The sequence below is a fragment of the Sinohyriopsis cumingii genome, chromosome 6 (genome assembly GCF_028554795.1).
Source record: "Sinohyriopsis cumingii isolate HCF-2022 chromosome 6, ASM2855479v2, whole genome shotgun sequence".
In the NCBI taxonomy this organism is placed as follows: domain Eukaryota; kingdom Metazoa; phylum Mollusca; class Bivalvia; order Unionida; family Unionidae; genus Sinohyriopsis; species Sinohyriopsis cumingii.
In genome coordinates, this window is record NC_142966.1 from 140,524,087 (window position 1) to 140,542,970 (window position 18,884).

At 34.6% G+C, this 18,884-nt stretch overlaps 1 protein-coding gene across 3 annotated transcripts in view; it reads left to right on the forward strand.

The window, feature by feature from the left end:
• LOC149798127 (major facilitator superfamily domain-containing protein 8-like) overlaps nt 1-18,884 on the forward strand; it is a 94,235-nt gene that overhangs the window by 27,824 nt on the left and 47,527 nt on the right. The window contains exons 1-2 of one of the 3 annotated variants that reach the window (XM_089963217.1): nt 3,015-3,148; nt 11,283-11,421. In XM_089963217.1, the coding sequence (XP_089819343.1) occupies nt 3,123-3,148; nt 11,283-11,421 (165 nt within the window). In that variant the 5' untranslated portion in view covers nt 3,015-3,122. Of the gene's footprint in view, nt 1-3,014; nt 3,149-5,418; nt 5,634-11,282; nt 11,422-18,884 lie in introns of those variants that run through there. The other 2 variants (XM_089963216.1, XM_089963215.1) reach the window with 2 other exon arrangements.

Sequence of the window (18,884 nt, forward strand, 5' to 3'; positions counted from 1 at the left end):
TTCTGTAAGTTTTATTTCAATCTTCAGCAGCCATGAATAATTATTAGTTGTTTATACCTCATTGTTTACATATATCATAGGTGGTGTACATGTATTGTAGGTGGTCCATTCTATTTCTAGCCAATCAGAACAGATTGATCAATGTTGCTAGCCTATTTAAGTCATAACAGGTTGATTGGTGTTGCTAGCTTATTGTAAGTTAGAATAGGTTGATTGGTGTTTCAAGCCTACCTTAAGTCATAATAGGTTGATTGGTATTGCTAGCCTATTTACATCATAACAGGTTGATTGGTGTTGCTAGCCTATTGTAAGTCAGAATAGGTTGATTGGTGTTTAAAGCCTACCTTAAGTCATAATAGGTTGATTGGTATTGCTAGCCTATTTACATCATAACAGGTTGATTGGTATTGCTAGCCTATTGTAAGTCAGAATAGGTTGATTGGTGTTTAAAGCCTACCTTAAGTCATAATAGGTTGATTGGTATTGCTAGCCTATTTACATCATAACAGGTTGATTGGTATTGCTAGCCTATTTACATCATAACAGGCTGATTGGTATTGCTAGCCTATTTACATCATAACAGGCTGATTGGTGTTTCAAGCCTACCATAAGTCATAACAGGTTGATTTGTGCTTCTAGCCTATTGTAAGTCAGAATAGGTTGATTGTTTCAAGCCTATTTAAGTCATAACAGATTGATTGGTGTTGCTAGATTATTTAAGTCATAATCGGTTGATTGGTGTTGCTAGCCAATTGTAAGTCAGAACAGGTTGATTGGTGATGCTATCCTATTGTAAGTCAGAATAGGTTGATTGGTGTTTCAAGCCTATCGTAAGTCATAACAGGTTGATTGGTGTTGCTAGCCAATTGTGAGTCAGAACAGGTTGATTGGTGTTGCTAGCCTATTTAAGTCATAACAGGTTGATTTGTGTTGCTAGCTAATTGTAAGTCAGAATAGGTTGATTGGTGTTGCTAGCCAATTGTAAGTCATAACAGGTTGATTGGTGTTGTTAGCCTATTGCAAGTCAGAACAGGTTGATTGGTGTTGCTAGCCTATTGTAAGTCAGAACAGGTTGATTGGTGTTGCTAGCCTATTGTAAATGTAGTGACAATGATTAGGCAGAGCCCCTTAAAATCAGCTTAGCTGCCCTAAACCAGAAATGTGTCTCTAAGGCACACACCAGTAGTTATTGGGTACTTATGTAAAGAAAGAAAATTGCAGCTAAGTGCCTTTTCCAATGACATAGTGAGGCAGTGAGTAATGAGCCAAGGACCTTTGGATTACAGATTTGGTTCTCTACCAAATGAGCTACTCTGACTTGCTGTACTATATATTTTCATATATTGACACACCCGTTTCATGCTGTGTACACCCATATCTGCTTTTGCATACTATGACATCATGTCAGCATCTGCTAGGGTCATTCTGATCAAGATTTAAAATTGTCAGCTCTTGTCAAGAAAACGTTTACTGTTCAGTTGTAAAAGAAATAATTATTACATTAGAGCAACATCAGTATGATGCCACTTTTTATCTAGGTATATCATAGCACTCAGAACTCTGAGAGATATTAGATGCAAAATGACAGGCATGCCATGTTAAATAAAATGAAAAAGAAAAATGCTTATATGGTTTTAACATTTGCTTTTACAGTCCTGTCAAAGAAATGATATATCAACGAAAAGTATATGTGATCTTGGGATGTATTTAATGATCTATGACTTGCTGTAAGTCAGTCACACATGCTTTCTGTTCGTAGAAAATTATGTTATCTCGGTAATTGTCATAAAGTGATACTGAAAATATTTACTCACAAATATGTCTATTGGTTAATGTGTATTTGATTTAAAACCTTTGATGTTCAAGCTGTGAAATACTGATAGGCTTGTAAAATAATCCTTTTTAAGCTGTTTTGTCATGGGCAATAAGTGACAGAATATTTTTATATGTAATGACTCTTATTTGGAATATACCATATATACTCACTTATAAGTCATGTCAGACTGCAAACAACAAAGATCCTGATCTGCCATAGCATAATGTACCTGCAGATCAGGGTCTGTGTTGTTTGCTGTACTGATTACTCCTAACAAACTGCACAAAACTAGATTATGCTGGTGCATACTATGACGGCAGAGCTGGGTCTGTGTAGTTTGCAGTTGGAGTTGTCTTATAAGAAAGTACATAAAGTATATTCAATGAAGTGAAATATTCCAACATTTATGAAGCAGTCTTCCTAACTTGAACAGAATAGATCCAGATTTGCCATCACTTTATGCCAAGTTAAGTCGGGGTTTAAGCATATTGTTCATATAGTTAGGAACGGTGTGCCTTGTTAAATGTGGTTTCTAACAATCCATTTTTATTATTGATCCTTTTTATTATATTGTATTTATTACATTCCAGTTTATTACATATTACATTACCTAACTTAATGATGAAAATTTACTATTTTTTAGAATGATATATTTGTTAAATAGAATTGCAATAGGAGCAATTTATAACTATATAGTTACTTCACACATATATAAATATAATAATAATAATAATGTGGGTCACATTAACTCAGTTTTAAGAGCATCAGACTCATAATGCAAGAGTCACATGTTCAATATGCATCCAGGCCCATCTGGGTCCACTGCCTTGGAGTGTCCATTGGAAAAACATTTAACTTCCAATTCCTTGGCATGATATTGTCAATAATGTCTTAAAAGTGTCGTTACAACTAACAAAAACAAAACATAAATATAGTAAAAAATTATGTATATAAAACAAATGATACATAATTTGATAATAACTATCATTTGGTATCTTTAATAGCAACCATCTTAAATTAAAGCATATTTTTGTTCCTATCCATCATAATGACTGCACCAGGTTGAGAAGTTGGTACTGTTTATTTTTGTCCCCAAGTTTGACTGTCATCTGGAACATGATGACTGAACACACAGTTTGCTATTAGCTGACACAATCTTATCAGCACACAGCTGGGACATTAGCAACCATGAGGATTTGTTATGAGTATGGCATTTACAGATATCCAGGATACATGTATAAGGGTCTCGTAGCTTTGTTAAGAGAATGGATAGGTTGTATAATCATGGACGGATTGTAAATATGTGATGCCCAGATGCAAGATATATACGGTGTAAGCTGGTAATTTCTTTTTACTAGACTAGAAGTATGTTATTCTTGGTGATCAGATAAAATTTAGATTAACGGCTTGATGAACTTATTTCAAACAGCTTGCTGAAGTTGATTTAAAAACATATTCTGTTTGATTCACATTTGATCACTAAACAGGTTTATGGTTGGGTTGAGGAAGGGTTGCTCTAATGAGAAACCCTGGAAACTGGGTGTGATGATACAGTCTTTCATAACATATCACGAATGCAAATAATGGTGATTTAATATTGTTCCTGGTTTGAAAGATTGTTTTGAAGCTCTGGCTGTTTAATCTAAGAATATGTTGACATTATACGCAAACATTTTCTTGAATATGATTAACAAAGTTAATTTTCTTGAAGTTTAAGTTCTGTCCTACAAGCAGAGATTGTTTCGAGAGTCCCAAATCTATATTCCTGCATTTTATATACTTGCATTTTATTTTATATACCTGTGTTTTATATACTTGCGTTTTATAGAGATGCAGAGCATATGAAGCTATTATGTTGTCCATTTGTCTCTTTCCTAATTCATTTCAACACAGTAACTGGAATTCTCCACTTTCTAACCATACTAAGCTTGGTAAGCTAAGCTTGCACTAGGGGCAGGAAAGAAATGTACTGATTTCAGGCTAAAAATTATGTCTATTGTCAAAAGGTCACAGGGAAGAGGGAAAAGTTTCCATACAATAATTTCACTTGCATACCAGATACCTTTACCAAGTTTTTGTAAATTACATGCATTTGAGATACTGAATAGTATCGACAGGCAATATCATTTAGTGTCAGAATACATAAGTTGCATGATACTACATGTGTATCATTTATTACCTGTATATCCGACCAATCAGCCATTTTGATAGCATGTATTAATAATGCAGTAACACTCTGTCAGCCATTTTGGTAGCGTGTATTTATGATGCAGTAACACTCTATGTCAGCCATTTTGGTAGTGTGTATTTATGATGTAGTAACACTCTCTGTCAGCCATTTTGATAGCATGTATTTATAATGCAGTAACACTTTCTGTCAGCCTCTCCATTAACACTTTGTTTTCCACCTCGTAACTTGAGTTCTACAACTTGAATCTTCACCAGACTTTGTGGATAGCCTGCACTCGCAGTAAAGAAGTCTGTTGACTTTATGATCCAAAGATCAAGGTCATGAGACTGAATGAAGAAACCTGTTTTGTTTGCACAATAACTTTATTCTAGACCATGTATCTTGATTGATAGATTGTGGAAGGCTTGTTATGTGTTATGGAAGAGATCTGCTTAGTTTTGGATCAAAAGCTGAAAGGTCTTGGTCATCGTGTCTCAAAGGAAAAGGATTTTGCAGAATAATTTATTTATGAGTCAACTCCTTGACCAGAATTTAGGGTAATGTAAAGCAGCCTATAGATTCTGGAGTCTAGGGTCAGAGGTCATGGTCATGGTTCATGGTCATGGTAAGAGTCAGGGGTAATTTTTATTTTAAGTCTCATGCAACTGGTTTATTCACAATTATACCAATTAAACCATGCTTAAGAATGTCAGTGTTAGGTATAAGTCAAGTCCAACTGCCAACAACATAGACCCTGATCTGTGATCACATAATTAGCATGCAAATCAGGGTCTGTGCTGCTTGTTCTACTGATTACTTCTTAACAAACTGCATAGAATCAGATCTACTGATGCATTACATGACAACAGATGTGGACCTGTACAGTTTGCCAATGGATTATTCAACTTATACACAAGTATATATGGTAACTTTAATTCAAGACTACATATATTGACCAAAGGTCTAGGTCATTGAAACCATGCTTTACTAGTTCCAAAATATAGGAATATGAAACAGGAAGTGGTCTCTCACATAATTTGCTTTTCACTGTACTCCTTTACCAGCATGATATTTACTAATATTTTTGAAGGCCAGGAATAGTGAAAATATGCAACATTTAAATCATAAATTTGTATTAGCTAGCCTACCCTATATACTTTAGATACATTCACACAAAGCTGTTTCTTTGCAGAAATATGTATGAGAAAATAATGCAGTGAATAAATATAAAGTATAAATGTAGGTAAATTGGAACTGAAATATATTTTATACTAAGTCTGCTGGAGACTTGTAATGTCCATATTAATTAGTAAAACCTTGCATGTTTAGTAGAGTCTCTGAATTAGAATCACATCAAATCTTTGAACCAAGTTGGACCGTTATCTGAACTTGACCGCCATTCAGTTAAATATTAGGTGATACAGTCTTATCAGCGGACAGCAGGAAAGTTAATAACTGTATGGATTTGTTTTGCATACAGTATTAACAGTACACTGATCAGTTTACACAAACAGGGATTTCATAGAGTTATTGAAATAGTTAAGAGACAAGGGGTAGATTGTGAATTCGTGGACAGAATGTAAATACAACCAAATGTTTGGCCATGTTGCAGTTCACTTTGATGCCCAGATCCAAGATATACGTGGTGTAAGTTGTTTATTTTTGCTTGCACTAGATGTGTATCATTCTTGGTGTTATAATATTTTGTTTACAGCTTGATGAAGTTGGTAGTTGGATCATTCAGAGGGTTGGTAGTTGGGGTGAGGATAAATTGCTGTAATGAAAAATCCAGGAAATTGGGTGAGGATCAAGCGATGCTTTCATTTCACATCCCAAATAATGGTGACTTAACACTGTTCCTGGTTCGACAAACTAACTTCAAGCACCAGCAGTGGTTTCATATAAATATACACAAGGTTTAACTTAAATATAAAAAACATTTATTTTTTATGAAAGATTATGTTCTGCCCTATTAGTAAAGAGTGGTGACTCATTTTCATCATTTTCGTATGCCCTCCATGTTCACTAGTTTGATTACACACAATAACCTGAGCTCTCCACCATTTGCCATTACCATACTTTGTAAGTGAAGTCAAATGTGTCCTTAAACAGTTACTTTTACTCCGCAGTCACCTGTTCACAATATCCATTTTAATTAAGTGTCCTGTATACAATGATCACCTGCATTCCTAACTATACATAGTTTGCCCCTGACTTACACGGTTATTGTCACGTATCTAGAGAAGATAATGTTCAACCTTTTGCTTCTTGAGGAAGCTTGGCATTGTTTTGATAAGGGTATATCATGGTCATCTATGTGCAAACATTTCTCATCTCAGTTATAACAATTTGGTGATGATGATGATAATAATAATAATATCACATTCACTTGTTACAGTGCTGTCCATGGGACCAGTGGATTATAATTGTAATATTAGTGAGATCACTTTATAATGAAGTGCATGGTAGAGTATTCCCTCATTATAATGCTGTCCATGGAACCATTGAAGTATATTGCCTTATAGTGAGATTGCTTTATAATGAAGGTCACTGTGCAGCACTCCCTCATTATAACACTCCTTGGGCAATGCCAAGTGTGTACCCTTATAGTGAGACCGGATTGTTGTTGTTGTAGTAGGGTTTAGTGCCATTTTTCAGCACAAGAGAGGCTATACATGGCGGCCAGTATAAATGATGGAGGAAGAACCCAGGAAAACCCCCGAAAGAACCACCAACCCATGATAAGCTACTGGCAAGCTTTTTCACATACCCACATTGGCGAAACCCAGAGACTGGCTTGTAATGAAGTACATTATATGTATAGTGTTAGTACTGCGTAACAAAATAGGATCAGTGATCATACTTGCCTTATAAAAGGATCCCATTGTAATGATGAGCCTTATATAGAGTTAATGCTATTATAATAATAATAATAATGATAATAATAATAATAATAATAAGTTTCATTTAAAGGAGGTTTTGTTATAAAATAACTTTTATTCCCCATCCCACCCACTCCCACCCCCACCCCAAGGCTTTGTTTCCATTACACCTCAGTCACAGTATCTCTGAGCATCCATACAGCTGGCAATCCTTTATATACCAATAACCAGTTAAACAGTTACCTGATGGATAAACAGGTGTCAAACTGATAATGATTAGAAATTGTATCCTTCCAGTACAAGTTGTGTTTAATGTTAATCACCAGATAGAATGTAGTGGTCATATATATATATATATATATATATATATATATATATATATATATATATATATATATATATATATATATACTCATAATAGATAGATAGATAGCACGTACATTTTAAAAAAAACCCTGGCTTTTAAAGTGTTGGTATAAAGAAATTTGATACAATACCAATTCTACTGGTATATCAAATTGTGATCTGCCCATGGCACAATAATACACTTATATAAACATTCTTGAACATGTGTGCTGTTGATCAAGGCCTAAATATCAATTATGAATTTCCACTCATTATTGATTAGTGATGTTTGAAAATAACAATAAAATCCTTTCTGCTTTCTGTTCCCCTCCCCTCTCATGCATAAAGGACAAAGTATGCGGAAATCTGGAATGAGAGAGAAAAGAAATTTAGGCAGGATGAAAACCTTGTAACTGAACTTACAACAAGTAACCTACAGGAATATGGTTCATCATAACAGTATGTGTACACCTTCCTTGGGTTTTATCAACAGTGTTTATATAATCAATGATACAATGTTGCAATAGACTGTCAACAATATATGGAAAATTTCTTGGTTACAAAGCACACATACTGTGACATATTTAAAGCTTTGTTGATGGGGGGAGTGACAGACAGACAGAGTTTTATGGTCAGTAGCAATGTTAATTAAAGCAGAATAATGACTTAGGTCAACTGTAAATATATTAAATATTTTAATTACGGTACCTCTTTTTGCTTCGTAATTTTGACTAGTTACTACACCACACTTATTTCCTAGCATTCAGTGTTTGTACTTTACTTTCTGCATTAAAACTCTCTTTCATGTTTAAATCATAATTGTGTCTTATATTGATTTAATTATAAATAGAAACTCAAAAAGTAAACAATCAACTTATCAATATGCAGAGGTGATTGTAAATAGCCACAAAAACCACAGGACTACATTTTGTAGCAGACACACTCGACAGGGATGTGAGTTCATTCATTCACTCAGTCACTGTACAGTTGCCTGTCATCAATTTGAGTGGAACATTGTCTGCTAAGTTTGATTGGATTGGTCCACAGCAATATTCAATCAAAATTGAGATAGAGGGCATGATTATAATTCAGACCCAAATGTTACCTTCCAAAATCATAAGAGTAATTTGGTATTTGCCTGGAAGAATTGCAGATCAGTAGGGTTTACTCCAAGGAAGAAGCCAGTCATAATCTGGTGGCAGAACTTAGAGGTAAGATTCTAAGGAAAGACAAAGCTTTGAAAAGGTCAGTAAGTTATTTGCTAAAGTTTTGCATAATATTACAGCATCATAATTGTAATTATTTGTAGTAAACTTGATCCCTAGGATCGTTTAGAATTACCTTTGAAGTGTTTCATTTACATGTGTATTTGAGAAACGGCTTAAGCCTTACGTAGAGAATTATTAGATGTGAGGCGGAATTATGTAGATAGTTAACTTCTGGTCAGAATTAATTTTGTAATTTGCTATGGGTTACTTCGTAGTAAACCAGTACATTTATTAATGTTTTACATTAGAATTTACACATGCATGAATTGTGAATTTGGAAACATGGTTGAAGTATGCAAGATTAGTTACTATGGACACATGCATATATCAGAGCATGAATATTTGCATACTTTGTGTGAGTTGTAAGGTAAAGAAATGCATCTGATTATTGTGATATTTTTTAGTATAACATGATTAGGAATATGTACTGATGTGATGGAATTTATTGATTTATTATAAGAAGTAATTGGTACCATGCTGTGACCTTGTGATGTTTGTTTTACCATACAAGAACGTATTGGTATTTCGATGTGAATGAATCAGAATGTATGACTGAAGAAATTTAATAGCCGTTATCTGATGATAGGCTGTGTGTAGTGTGAGATGAGAGGGCTAAGGCAAAAGATTGTGCCATCCTTATGTTTTCACAGGAGGCTTTTTCGGGAACAGAGAACTTCCAGTTCCATTGGGTCCCAAGTCTTCAAGTGTTGGAGACGGAATTGAGATTGTAGCCGAGACAGTCAAGGTCAACAGAAGTTTAGTGGTGGGGGGGAAGAAAGTGGAGATGTAGAAGGAATCTAGAGAAAGTTGAATAGGAGGAGGAGAAGGAATTTAGAGAAAGGTTGGGAAGGAAGAGGAGAAGGAATTGGGAGAAATAAGAAAGAGAAATGATACAACAGATGATTAGAAATACAAGGACAGGTGGAAATCAATCTCACACCACTAATCAAATGATGCAATAGGCTTATTAAAGGGTCGATCGGAAGGAGTGTAATTGGAAATTTGAGTCATTTGATTATTTAATTTTTCAATTGTTATTCTTTGAATTTCAACCTTTGTTTTGTATATTGAACCATCTAACCGTTGGCATTGCTGACTGGGGGCTCAGAGCATTAGGTACATCTATCTTTCATTTAATTTAACTTCCAACAGTATAGGGTCTGGGTGTGACTTCTGTAATAGTTCACTTGTATATTATTGATACAGCGTACATAATATATATATATATATATATATATATATATATATATATATATATATATATATATATTGTTATGGTTTGGTATTGTCTTGCAGAATGAATTTAATGTTGTTTTGCATAATTGTTCCCAGAAAATAAAGTCAATCAGCCCTAAGGGGTCAGATTGCAGGACAATGGGTACACAGTTTGCAAATCCTTCAAGTGCACAACTTGTACAGGTGCATCTAAATAGTACATGTAAACTGCCATTAGATATGACTCTACATGAGAGAACTAGGAGAACATCTTACATGTAAGCAACATGTATCTAGGACTGTAGATAATCTTACAGTATCTTCCTAATTGATAAGATCAGTGGACCAGCCTAATAAATTTATCAACAAGGTAGGTACTGGATTTATAAGACAATATCTTTTGTAAATATTTGTGAAACTGGCATAAGAATGGGGATTGGCTTGTTGTCGGGCATGGGGTTATTATCCAAAAAAGGGGGTCTCGAGTGGCCGAGTGGTCTAAAGCGCTCTCCGTTACGGATCACTGCCATCTCATCTCTGTCTGCGTGGGTTCGAGTCTCGGATTCAGCCATTGTGGGTATGTGAGAAAGCTTGCCAGTAGCTTCTCGAGGATCTGTGGTTCTTTCCGGGGTTTTCCCGGGTTCTTCCTCCACCATTAATACTGGCCGCCATGCATAGCCTATCGTGTGCTGAAAAATGGCATTAAACCCTACAACAACAACATTATCCAATAAATATGATTATGGTAATTCTGCTTCTGCCTAATTTGCATATTACCCTTTTCACAGTTACAAATATGCCCTCTGAACGTCTTGATTTAACATGTTATGTGACTATTTGGTAAATAATATTTTGACCCCAAAATACTGCACTATAGTGAAATAGAGCTGTATAAAGTATGTTGTAGCATGTTACAGTAAAAGTAAAGGACATTGTTAACACATCACTTACTTCTTATTGCACACACACACAACACAAGAGCACCTGAGAAAATGGTAAAAATGATGAATGCTCACTTGTAAAAATTACAGTAGTGTGGTTTTCGTAGTGTCTGTCTGTTTTGAAACAGTTACAGCAGACTTGCAGATACTGTGGTATCAAGTCATTTCGTATTTTGTACAATTAATATTGATCTGTGACACTGATTGATGCTCAAAAGTCAACATTTGTTCAGTTTTAGATGTGGTAAATGGAGCACATAGTATACATACTTATAAATCAGGTCCAGCTGCAAACTGCATAGAACCAGCACTGCCATTGCATAATGTGCCAGCAGATCTGAGTCTATGCAGTTTGCTTGGAGTAATAAGTAAAATAAAAAACAGACCCTGATCTGATGGTGCATTATGCAATGGCAGATCAGGGTCTAGTTGTTTGCATTTGGAAATGACTCATACACGAGTGTATATGGGTAATATTATTTTGTTGCTCAGTGTTTTGCATTTCATGTAACCTATTGTTGTAATTATAAGTATCTTACTCAAATCACTGCAAGCTGCTTGTGTCATTTTGTATAATTATACCTACTAGTTTGATAAATAAAATATATAATGAATACTTATTAAAGAACCTGAATGTATTTTCAGATCTGTGGTTGAAGTGTTGGAGCCGCCTGAACAGTACAAGAGCCGATGGCGGTCCATACATGTCATGTACCTCACCATGTTCCTCAGCAGTGTCTCCTTCTCCATCTGCATGTCTTCCATCTGGCCTTACCTTCAGATTGTAAGCTTCCCATGCACTGCCATAATTTAAATAGTACAAATTTAGCTAGAAATTGTCTTTGTAAAAGTGTATTTATTCATTGGATTACCCTGCTTTAGCAAAATGTCTGAAAGGTTGAAGTAAGTCATATCCAATAATAAAAACTGCTCCCTGCCCCAAATTTAAAAAAAACACTTAATATGGCTGTTTCAGCAGAGAAATACAATACTGTATTTTAAGATCAGTCATTATATAGAAGGCACTTCACCCTCGTTTTTGGAAGAGGAAAGTTTTCAGTTTGAAACATCCATAAAACTGCTACAATAGTAAAAATAGGGCTCTTAGAATGTACATTTTGGATCAGATTATCTTAAGGCAGTGATAAGGTAGGTCCGTTTCTATGGTTCATGGTTGATTAGTTTTTGTCATACACAAGATTGAGTGTATCATGTTATATTGTCTCTCCAGCTGTCTGTTCCTTATTTAATTTCTGCATAATAGATGTCCATCATACACGCGTTTTAAGCATATTCCATCCGGGGCAAGAGAGAAACCTATCAATTTCAGGGTGTAAAGGTCAGAGGTGACATTCACAGGAACTGAAAGGAAAGCCGTTTTCCTCACAATAACTTGACATTTGTACCAGACTTGATGATCAAACTTTGTAAATGGCTTGCATCTGAGATAAGACACCTATTGATTTGTAGACTAACATTTTGTGAATGACTTGCGTTTGAAACAGTAAAAGCACCAGTTCACTTTGGGGTAAAAGGTCAGCGGTCAAGAAGGTCATGATTGAAAGGAAATGCGATATCTGCATAACTACTTAAGTTGTATACCACAAGTCTTGGCTAAAATTTGCAGATGGCTTGCATTTGAGATAATGAAGACACCTATTGTTTGGGGAGGTAAAGGTTAAAGGTAAAGATAAGAGGGATTCCAAAAAGGAAAACAGTTTCCAAAAAACTACTTGAATCCCAAGGTACAAAGGATGACCAGACTTTGTGGGTGGCTTGTATTTGAGACTTTCTTAGAAAGGCCCCAAATGATTTTTGAGTCAAAGGTTATGTTCAAAGGACTGAAAGAAAGAAAAATGGTTTCTGCAAAATAACTTGAGTTTTCTGTCTTTGACAAAATTTTGTCTGTGGCTTGCATATCAGACATGCAAGAAACTTATTCATAAGAAAGATTGCATCATTTAGTATTGCTAGGCAGTCACTAAGGAACACGGTGACATAATGTGAATCTCTTTAAATTTATTGGGTGCAAGTTTTCATGGTTTTCATGGGTAAGCAAAACCATTAATGTAAAGATGCAACAAATTATTACCAAGCTGTTATTGTAAGTACCCTGCTCCCACCCCCCATGTTCTCAGATTTGAATCATCACTGGTTCAGTGCTACACATAAGATCCAAAGACAGGTGACAATGTGTCCCCCGTCCTCAAAGTTTGAGAGAAACAACATTTTTGGAGGAGAAACAAAAATAGAAGCACATAATTTACTAACAGTGCTTAAAAATTGAGATAATCTTGTTTTCTTAGACAGTTTTACTTCCTTTGTAGTCTGTACTGTACAATTATATTTTCCTTGGACACTCACATTATTGCAGTAGAAGTTTCATCAAGTGCTGAAGTAACTGCAAACACTACTATGTCTGAGTATCTACTTAACCTGAAATAAGCTGCACAATGGAATTTTCCATTCTGGATCCAGCTTTCACTTGATTTTCTTGTTCACTCATTATCTAGCTGCATTTATTACAATAATTATTCATGTTTCCTGAATTAGTTTTCTTTATAAACTAATAAAGGTTATTAATTAAATGAAAAATTGTGTATTTGCATTGTTAAGACTCCATGGTCATAAACTGAGGAAAAGAAAGAAATGAAACAAGTTTCATAAAATTTAACATATGATTTAATTCTGAAAATTGGAAAATGAAAATTTAAGAGGAACTTACAGTATTATAAATTAAATTCAAAATAATCCTAAAAGGTTCTACGCAAGTCCAAAATATCATGTGCTCCAAATGAATTACAGGTCCTCAGATGTGCTGATGTGCCAACAGTCTTATCACAAAGGCATTGTCAAAAACTCCTTAGAATAAATTCACAATAATCCCAGAATAATATTTTAGTCCAATGAGCACTTTGTAATTACAACAAGTAATCAAAACAAATGTTTCCTCTCAAATTGTATCTCAACACAACATTAAACACATAGCAAACTGATGCTAAAACAAGAACACATGAAATTGGAATGAATTAATTGATAAATTCTGCATCCTTATATACACCTTTATGGCTATACATCACACTTTGTTTACTTGATACATTTACAATCCTTTCTATATGACTTCTGTCACAATATTCCACATCGCAAATAATCCATCTGACTGAACTATCCAATGGGACTTTTCTCCAAAGTCATAAACAGATTTATTATTAAAAACTTGTCACCACCTATTTATAGCTCCCAGGCATGCACCAAAAGTAAAAGAGACAATATATAGCTATACAGAGGAGCCTTGTTAATCCAGACTCCTTCGTTCCCAGTGAATATGTCTGGATTAACAAGTTTTCTGGATAATTGAATCATGCACATTTTTATTTTACACTGTCATCCTACTGTATACATGTACATGTATATGTTAGCTGTAAATCTACTGTATATTCAATAATGGTTGAAATAAATTAATGAATACATCTATTGACGTGTTTATTTGACATTATTATAACATGCGCTTGTACATAATATATGTAAAAAGCACAACAAATACAAACTGATATCTTGCAGTTAAATGCATGATGGTAAACTAATAAAATGCAGTCATTTTTATAAGTTGTACTTTACAGCTGTTATATTTGCTATTGAGCTGATAATTGATGTCCCCATTTTATTCTGAATTGAAGCTTTAAATCAACTGTATTTGTACAGCCATCAATAAACTGTGATTGTTATATACAATTGGTAATATACAAAGAGGCTTAATGACACACTTAATTTATTTACCATGTTATGTCAAAAAGCATGGACGATTTGATCCCAGTGTGTTTATTTAATTATTAACACCTCCCCGTCAGGAGCAGCTAAAACAGACATTGTTTATACAATTGCTGGTTACAATATGGTCATGCTACTTGGTTTTTCTACACACATGATCACGCCTCAAAATTTGTGTAGGTGACTGTGTTATCTGACTGACTGTTTTTTCATATATGACTTTTTGAATTTTCTTATTTTTGGACAGATTATTTCCGGATTATAGAGACAAATTTTATAGTAATTTTACACTTTGGTCCCCTATTTTGATTTCTGGATCCAGAACTCAGATTTCTTGATTAACAGAGCAAATTAATGTTTAGGAAATCCATTCCAGTTGAATTATGTCCAGATAGCAAGGTTTCCAGATAAACAGAATCTGGATTAACGAGGCTGCTCTGTACATAACACCATAAATTTATTCCCTTTTGTTATTTCATCATCAAATTCTTTCTCACCATAGTGGTGACTTCAGCCTTGAAAATATGTTACACCAACAGCCATCAGACACTTTACAACGAAATTATCTACCACATAGCTTGAATACATATATATGTAACTAACCACTGAATTAGCAATCAGCAAGTCGGTCCCGCTTTCTAAAAGTCCAGTTTATTCATGTTTGTTTGAAGTGACATTTTGTCATGTGTGGAGCTAATCCACATTGCCAGAATTGCCTTAAGGGTATATGACTTGAGGTTGATCATGGAGCTGATCCACATTGCCAGAATTGCCTTAAGGGTATATGACTTGAGGTTGATCATGGAGCTAATCCACATTGCCAGAATTGCCTTAAGGGTATATGACTTGAGGTTGATCATGGAGCTAATCCACATTGCCAGAATTGCCTTAAGGGTATATGACTTGAGGTTGATCAATGCCTTTTTTTGGAGTACATCTACACTGACCTACCACTTATGTCATGGTCCAGGTGGTCTGTGATATAAAAATCGTAGAATTGCATGCATCTGGCACAAATAGTGGTATTAAAGTATTTTCCCTTAAATAAAACATCAGCTTTGAAAACATAAGAGATTCCTGTTTCCTGCTTTTTGACCTCTGTCTCAGCAATATAGTGATCATTGAGAGAGTGAAACTCAGTTTCAGCAGAAATGTTTATATATGGAAAAGAGAGACTTGGTTTGCCGTCAGTGGCTTTCTTTTAGTGTCAGATCCCTAATTTTCAGGAGTTTTTGTTTTCATAGTGGTCTTTATAAAACTAAATAGTGGTCTTTATATAACTTTAAAAAAATGACAAAAATCGTAAGAAATGCAGTTTTAACATAAGTAGTGAAATTATGCTAGTACATGTATGAAAAGCCTGTTGCCATCTTTTTTATTATTGTGATCTCTGAATTCATGCTAAGTATTAGCAGTAGATAACTTACCTAATTAATGCAGGAAACGTTAGGCCAGTTTGCTTGAAAATGCATGGAAACGAATACCATATTATCTTTTACAGAGATATATGCATCATCGATCAATATTTTGTATTTACCTAAATGACAGATTAATTACCCATGAATCTGCATTTACTACCCAAACCACAAAATTAAAGTCATTCACAGGAGTACACGAGTTTAAACAGGTACTACATCATTTGATACCCATGATTCCAACTAATGAAAACGAGGGTTTTGCTTAAAAGAAGTGTAATACTACTGTTTACCACTCAGCAGATGTATAATTCTTTGCATCTGTGCAGAAACAGATTTGGAACTGACATGGAAAAGTTCCAAGTCATAAATGGCTTGGCATTTTATGGCACAGCAACACAAGTAGGTCATTCAGTGCTAAGGCAGTTGGGCTAAAATGCCTTGCCCAAGGATACACCATGGTAGCCAATACGTGATGTTCTATTTATAGGTTTATAATCTGCACACTTTCAGTCGCAAGATGGGCACACTAACCTGTGAGACACCCTGGCCACTTCAAATAGACATAAATTCCTTAAAAGTATAATTAATTGTGAGGAAATCTCAACAGGTTATCAATGTTACTAGTGACCATGATAAGGTGTGTAAAATATCATGTCTCTGAGTTTAATAGTTTTTCTGCAGCCAGGCTTTGGGAGAGATGTAAGGAAGTACAGACATTTAGACAGTCACCAGCAATACACTATACATCCATTTTGCTATCATAGTGGAGGCACAACCCCATAGACATGTCATTATGGTCATTAAAATGTTTATCATTTTATATAATAATGTAGCAATGAAATTCCATTATGCATTTCTCTTACTATCAGACCTCCCAGCCATCCTTGTAGGCTGTATTTTACATAAATCACCATACAAAATCAGTATTTTTTTTGTATCTTTATTTTTCTTTCCTATTTTTTTTTCTATAATCACCGTAGTATCCCAGACTGACATGTTTTGTGGAAGAAGTATATGTCACTGTCTCTTACAAAACTTATTTTGTGATTAAGGATAACAAGGACATAAAATGATTTATCAATATGGGATCCTATCTACTCAGCATGATACATAAAAGATAACATGGACATGTAATGATTCATAATGGATGTACTCAAAATAATACACAAAGGATAACAAGGACATATAATGATTTATCAATATGGAATCCTATGTACTTGGCATGATACATAAAAGATAACATGGACATGTAATGATTCATAATGGATGTACTCAAAATAATACACAAAGGATAACAAGGACATATAATGATTTATCAGTATGGAATCCTATGTACTCGGCATGATACATAAAAGATAACATGGACATGTAATGATTCATAATGGATGTACTCAAAATAATACACAAAGGATAACAAGGACATATAATAATTCATCATGATGGATGTACTTGGTATAATACAGAAGGATAACAAGGACCTATAATGATTCATCGTTATGACTGTACTTAAGAAAATACACAAGGATAACAAGGACATATAATAATTCATCATGATGGATGTAGTCAGTACAGTACACAAAAGATAACAAGGACCTATAATGATTCATCATGATGAATGTACTCAATATACACAAAGGATAATAAACTTATAATGCTCCATCACGGTGGATGTAGTCAATACAATACACAACTGATAACAAGAACATATATGTATAATGATTCATTATAATGGATGTACTCAGTGTTATACATAAAGGCTGTCAAGGACATATAACGATTCACCCTGTAGGATGTTCTTTGTGTACACAAAGGATAGCAGTAGAAAATATAATAATTCATCATGGTGGATGTATTCCATATAATACACAAGATAACAAGGATATATACTAATTCATCATGGTGGATGTATTCCATATAATACACAAGAAAACAAGGATATATAATAACTCATCATGGTGGATGTATTCAGATTAATACACAAGAAAGCAAGGATATATAATAAATCATCCTGGTGGATGTATTCAGATCAATACACAGGATAACAAGGGTATATAATAATTCATCATGATGGATGTATTCAATATACATGTAATACATGTAGGATAACAAGTATATATAAAAATTCTTCATGATGGATGTATTTGGTATAATACACAAAGGATAACAAGGATATATAATAATTCATCACGATGGATTGTGGCATGTCAGGAGTTGTTATGCTGCCACTGTGGTAGGTGTGTTATGGTTAGGGTGGGGTGCTCCCAATATTCTATTCAAATTATTATAGAAATCTCACCCAGGCTAGATTTTGGTTAGAAGTTAAATTAGTGAAAGATAAATGTCATGCTTGGAGCCCCCAGTCATCAATGCCAACGGTGAAGTGATTGAATGTACAGAAAAAAGTGAAATGCAACGAATAACAATTTAATAACAATTCAGTAGTAAAATGATTACATTTCCCAAGTACTCTCCTTCCGCTCGACCATGTGATAGCCTATTGCATCATTTGATTAGTAGTGTGAGATAGCTTTCCACCTGTCCTTGTATTCTACTTATCTGTGTATTCTTCTCTACAATTCTTCCAATTCCTTCTCCTCTTCCTCCCGACTTTCTCCAAATTTCTTTTCCTCCTTGACTTCTCTATAGACCTCCTCCTCCATTCCTCCACCTTGACTCTTTTCCCTCCTTCTCCTCGACTCTCTCCACCAACTAGACTTGCTGACTCTGACTGCTCTGCCAGTCTCACTTCCATCTCCCCTCTTAGAGATGCGGTACAACTGAACCGGAAGTTCTGTCCTCCAAACAAGTTCCTGTGAAAACACAAGGAGGATGCAATATTTTCCTTAGCCCTCTCATCTCATACTACATCCAACCTATCATCAGTTAACAGCTATTAAATTTCTTCAGTCACACATTCATTCACCTTGAAATACTCATACATTCTTGTATGGTAAAACAACGTTGTAATAAAAGCATGGTATGAATTACTTCTCATACATAACATCAATTAATTGCATCACATCAGTACATATTCTAATCCCATTATGCTAAACAATATCAC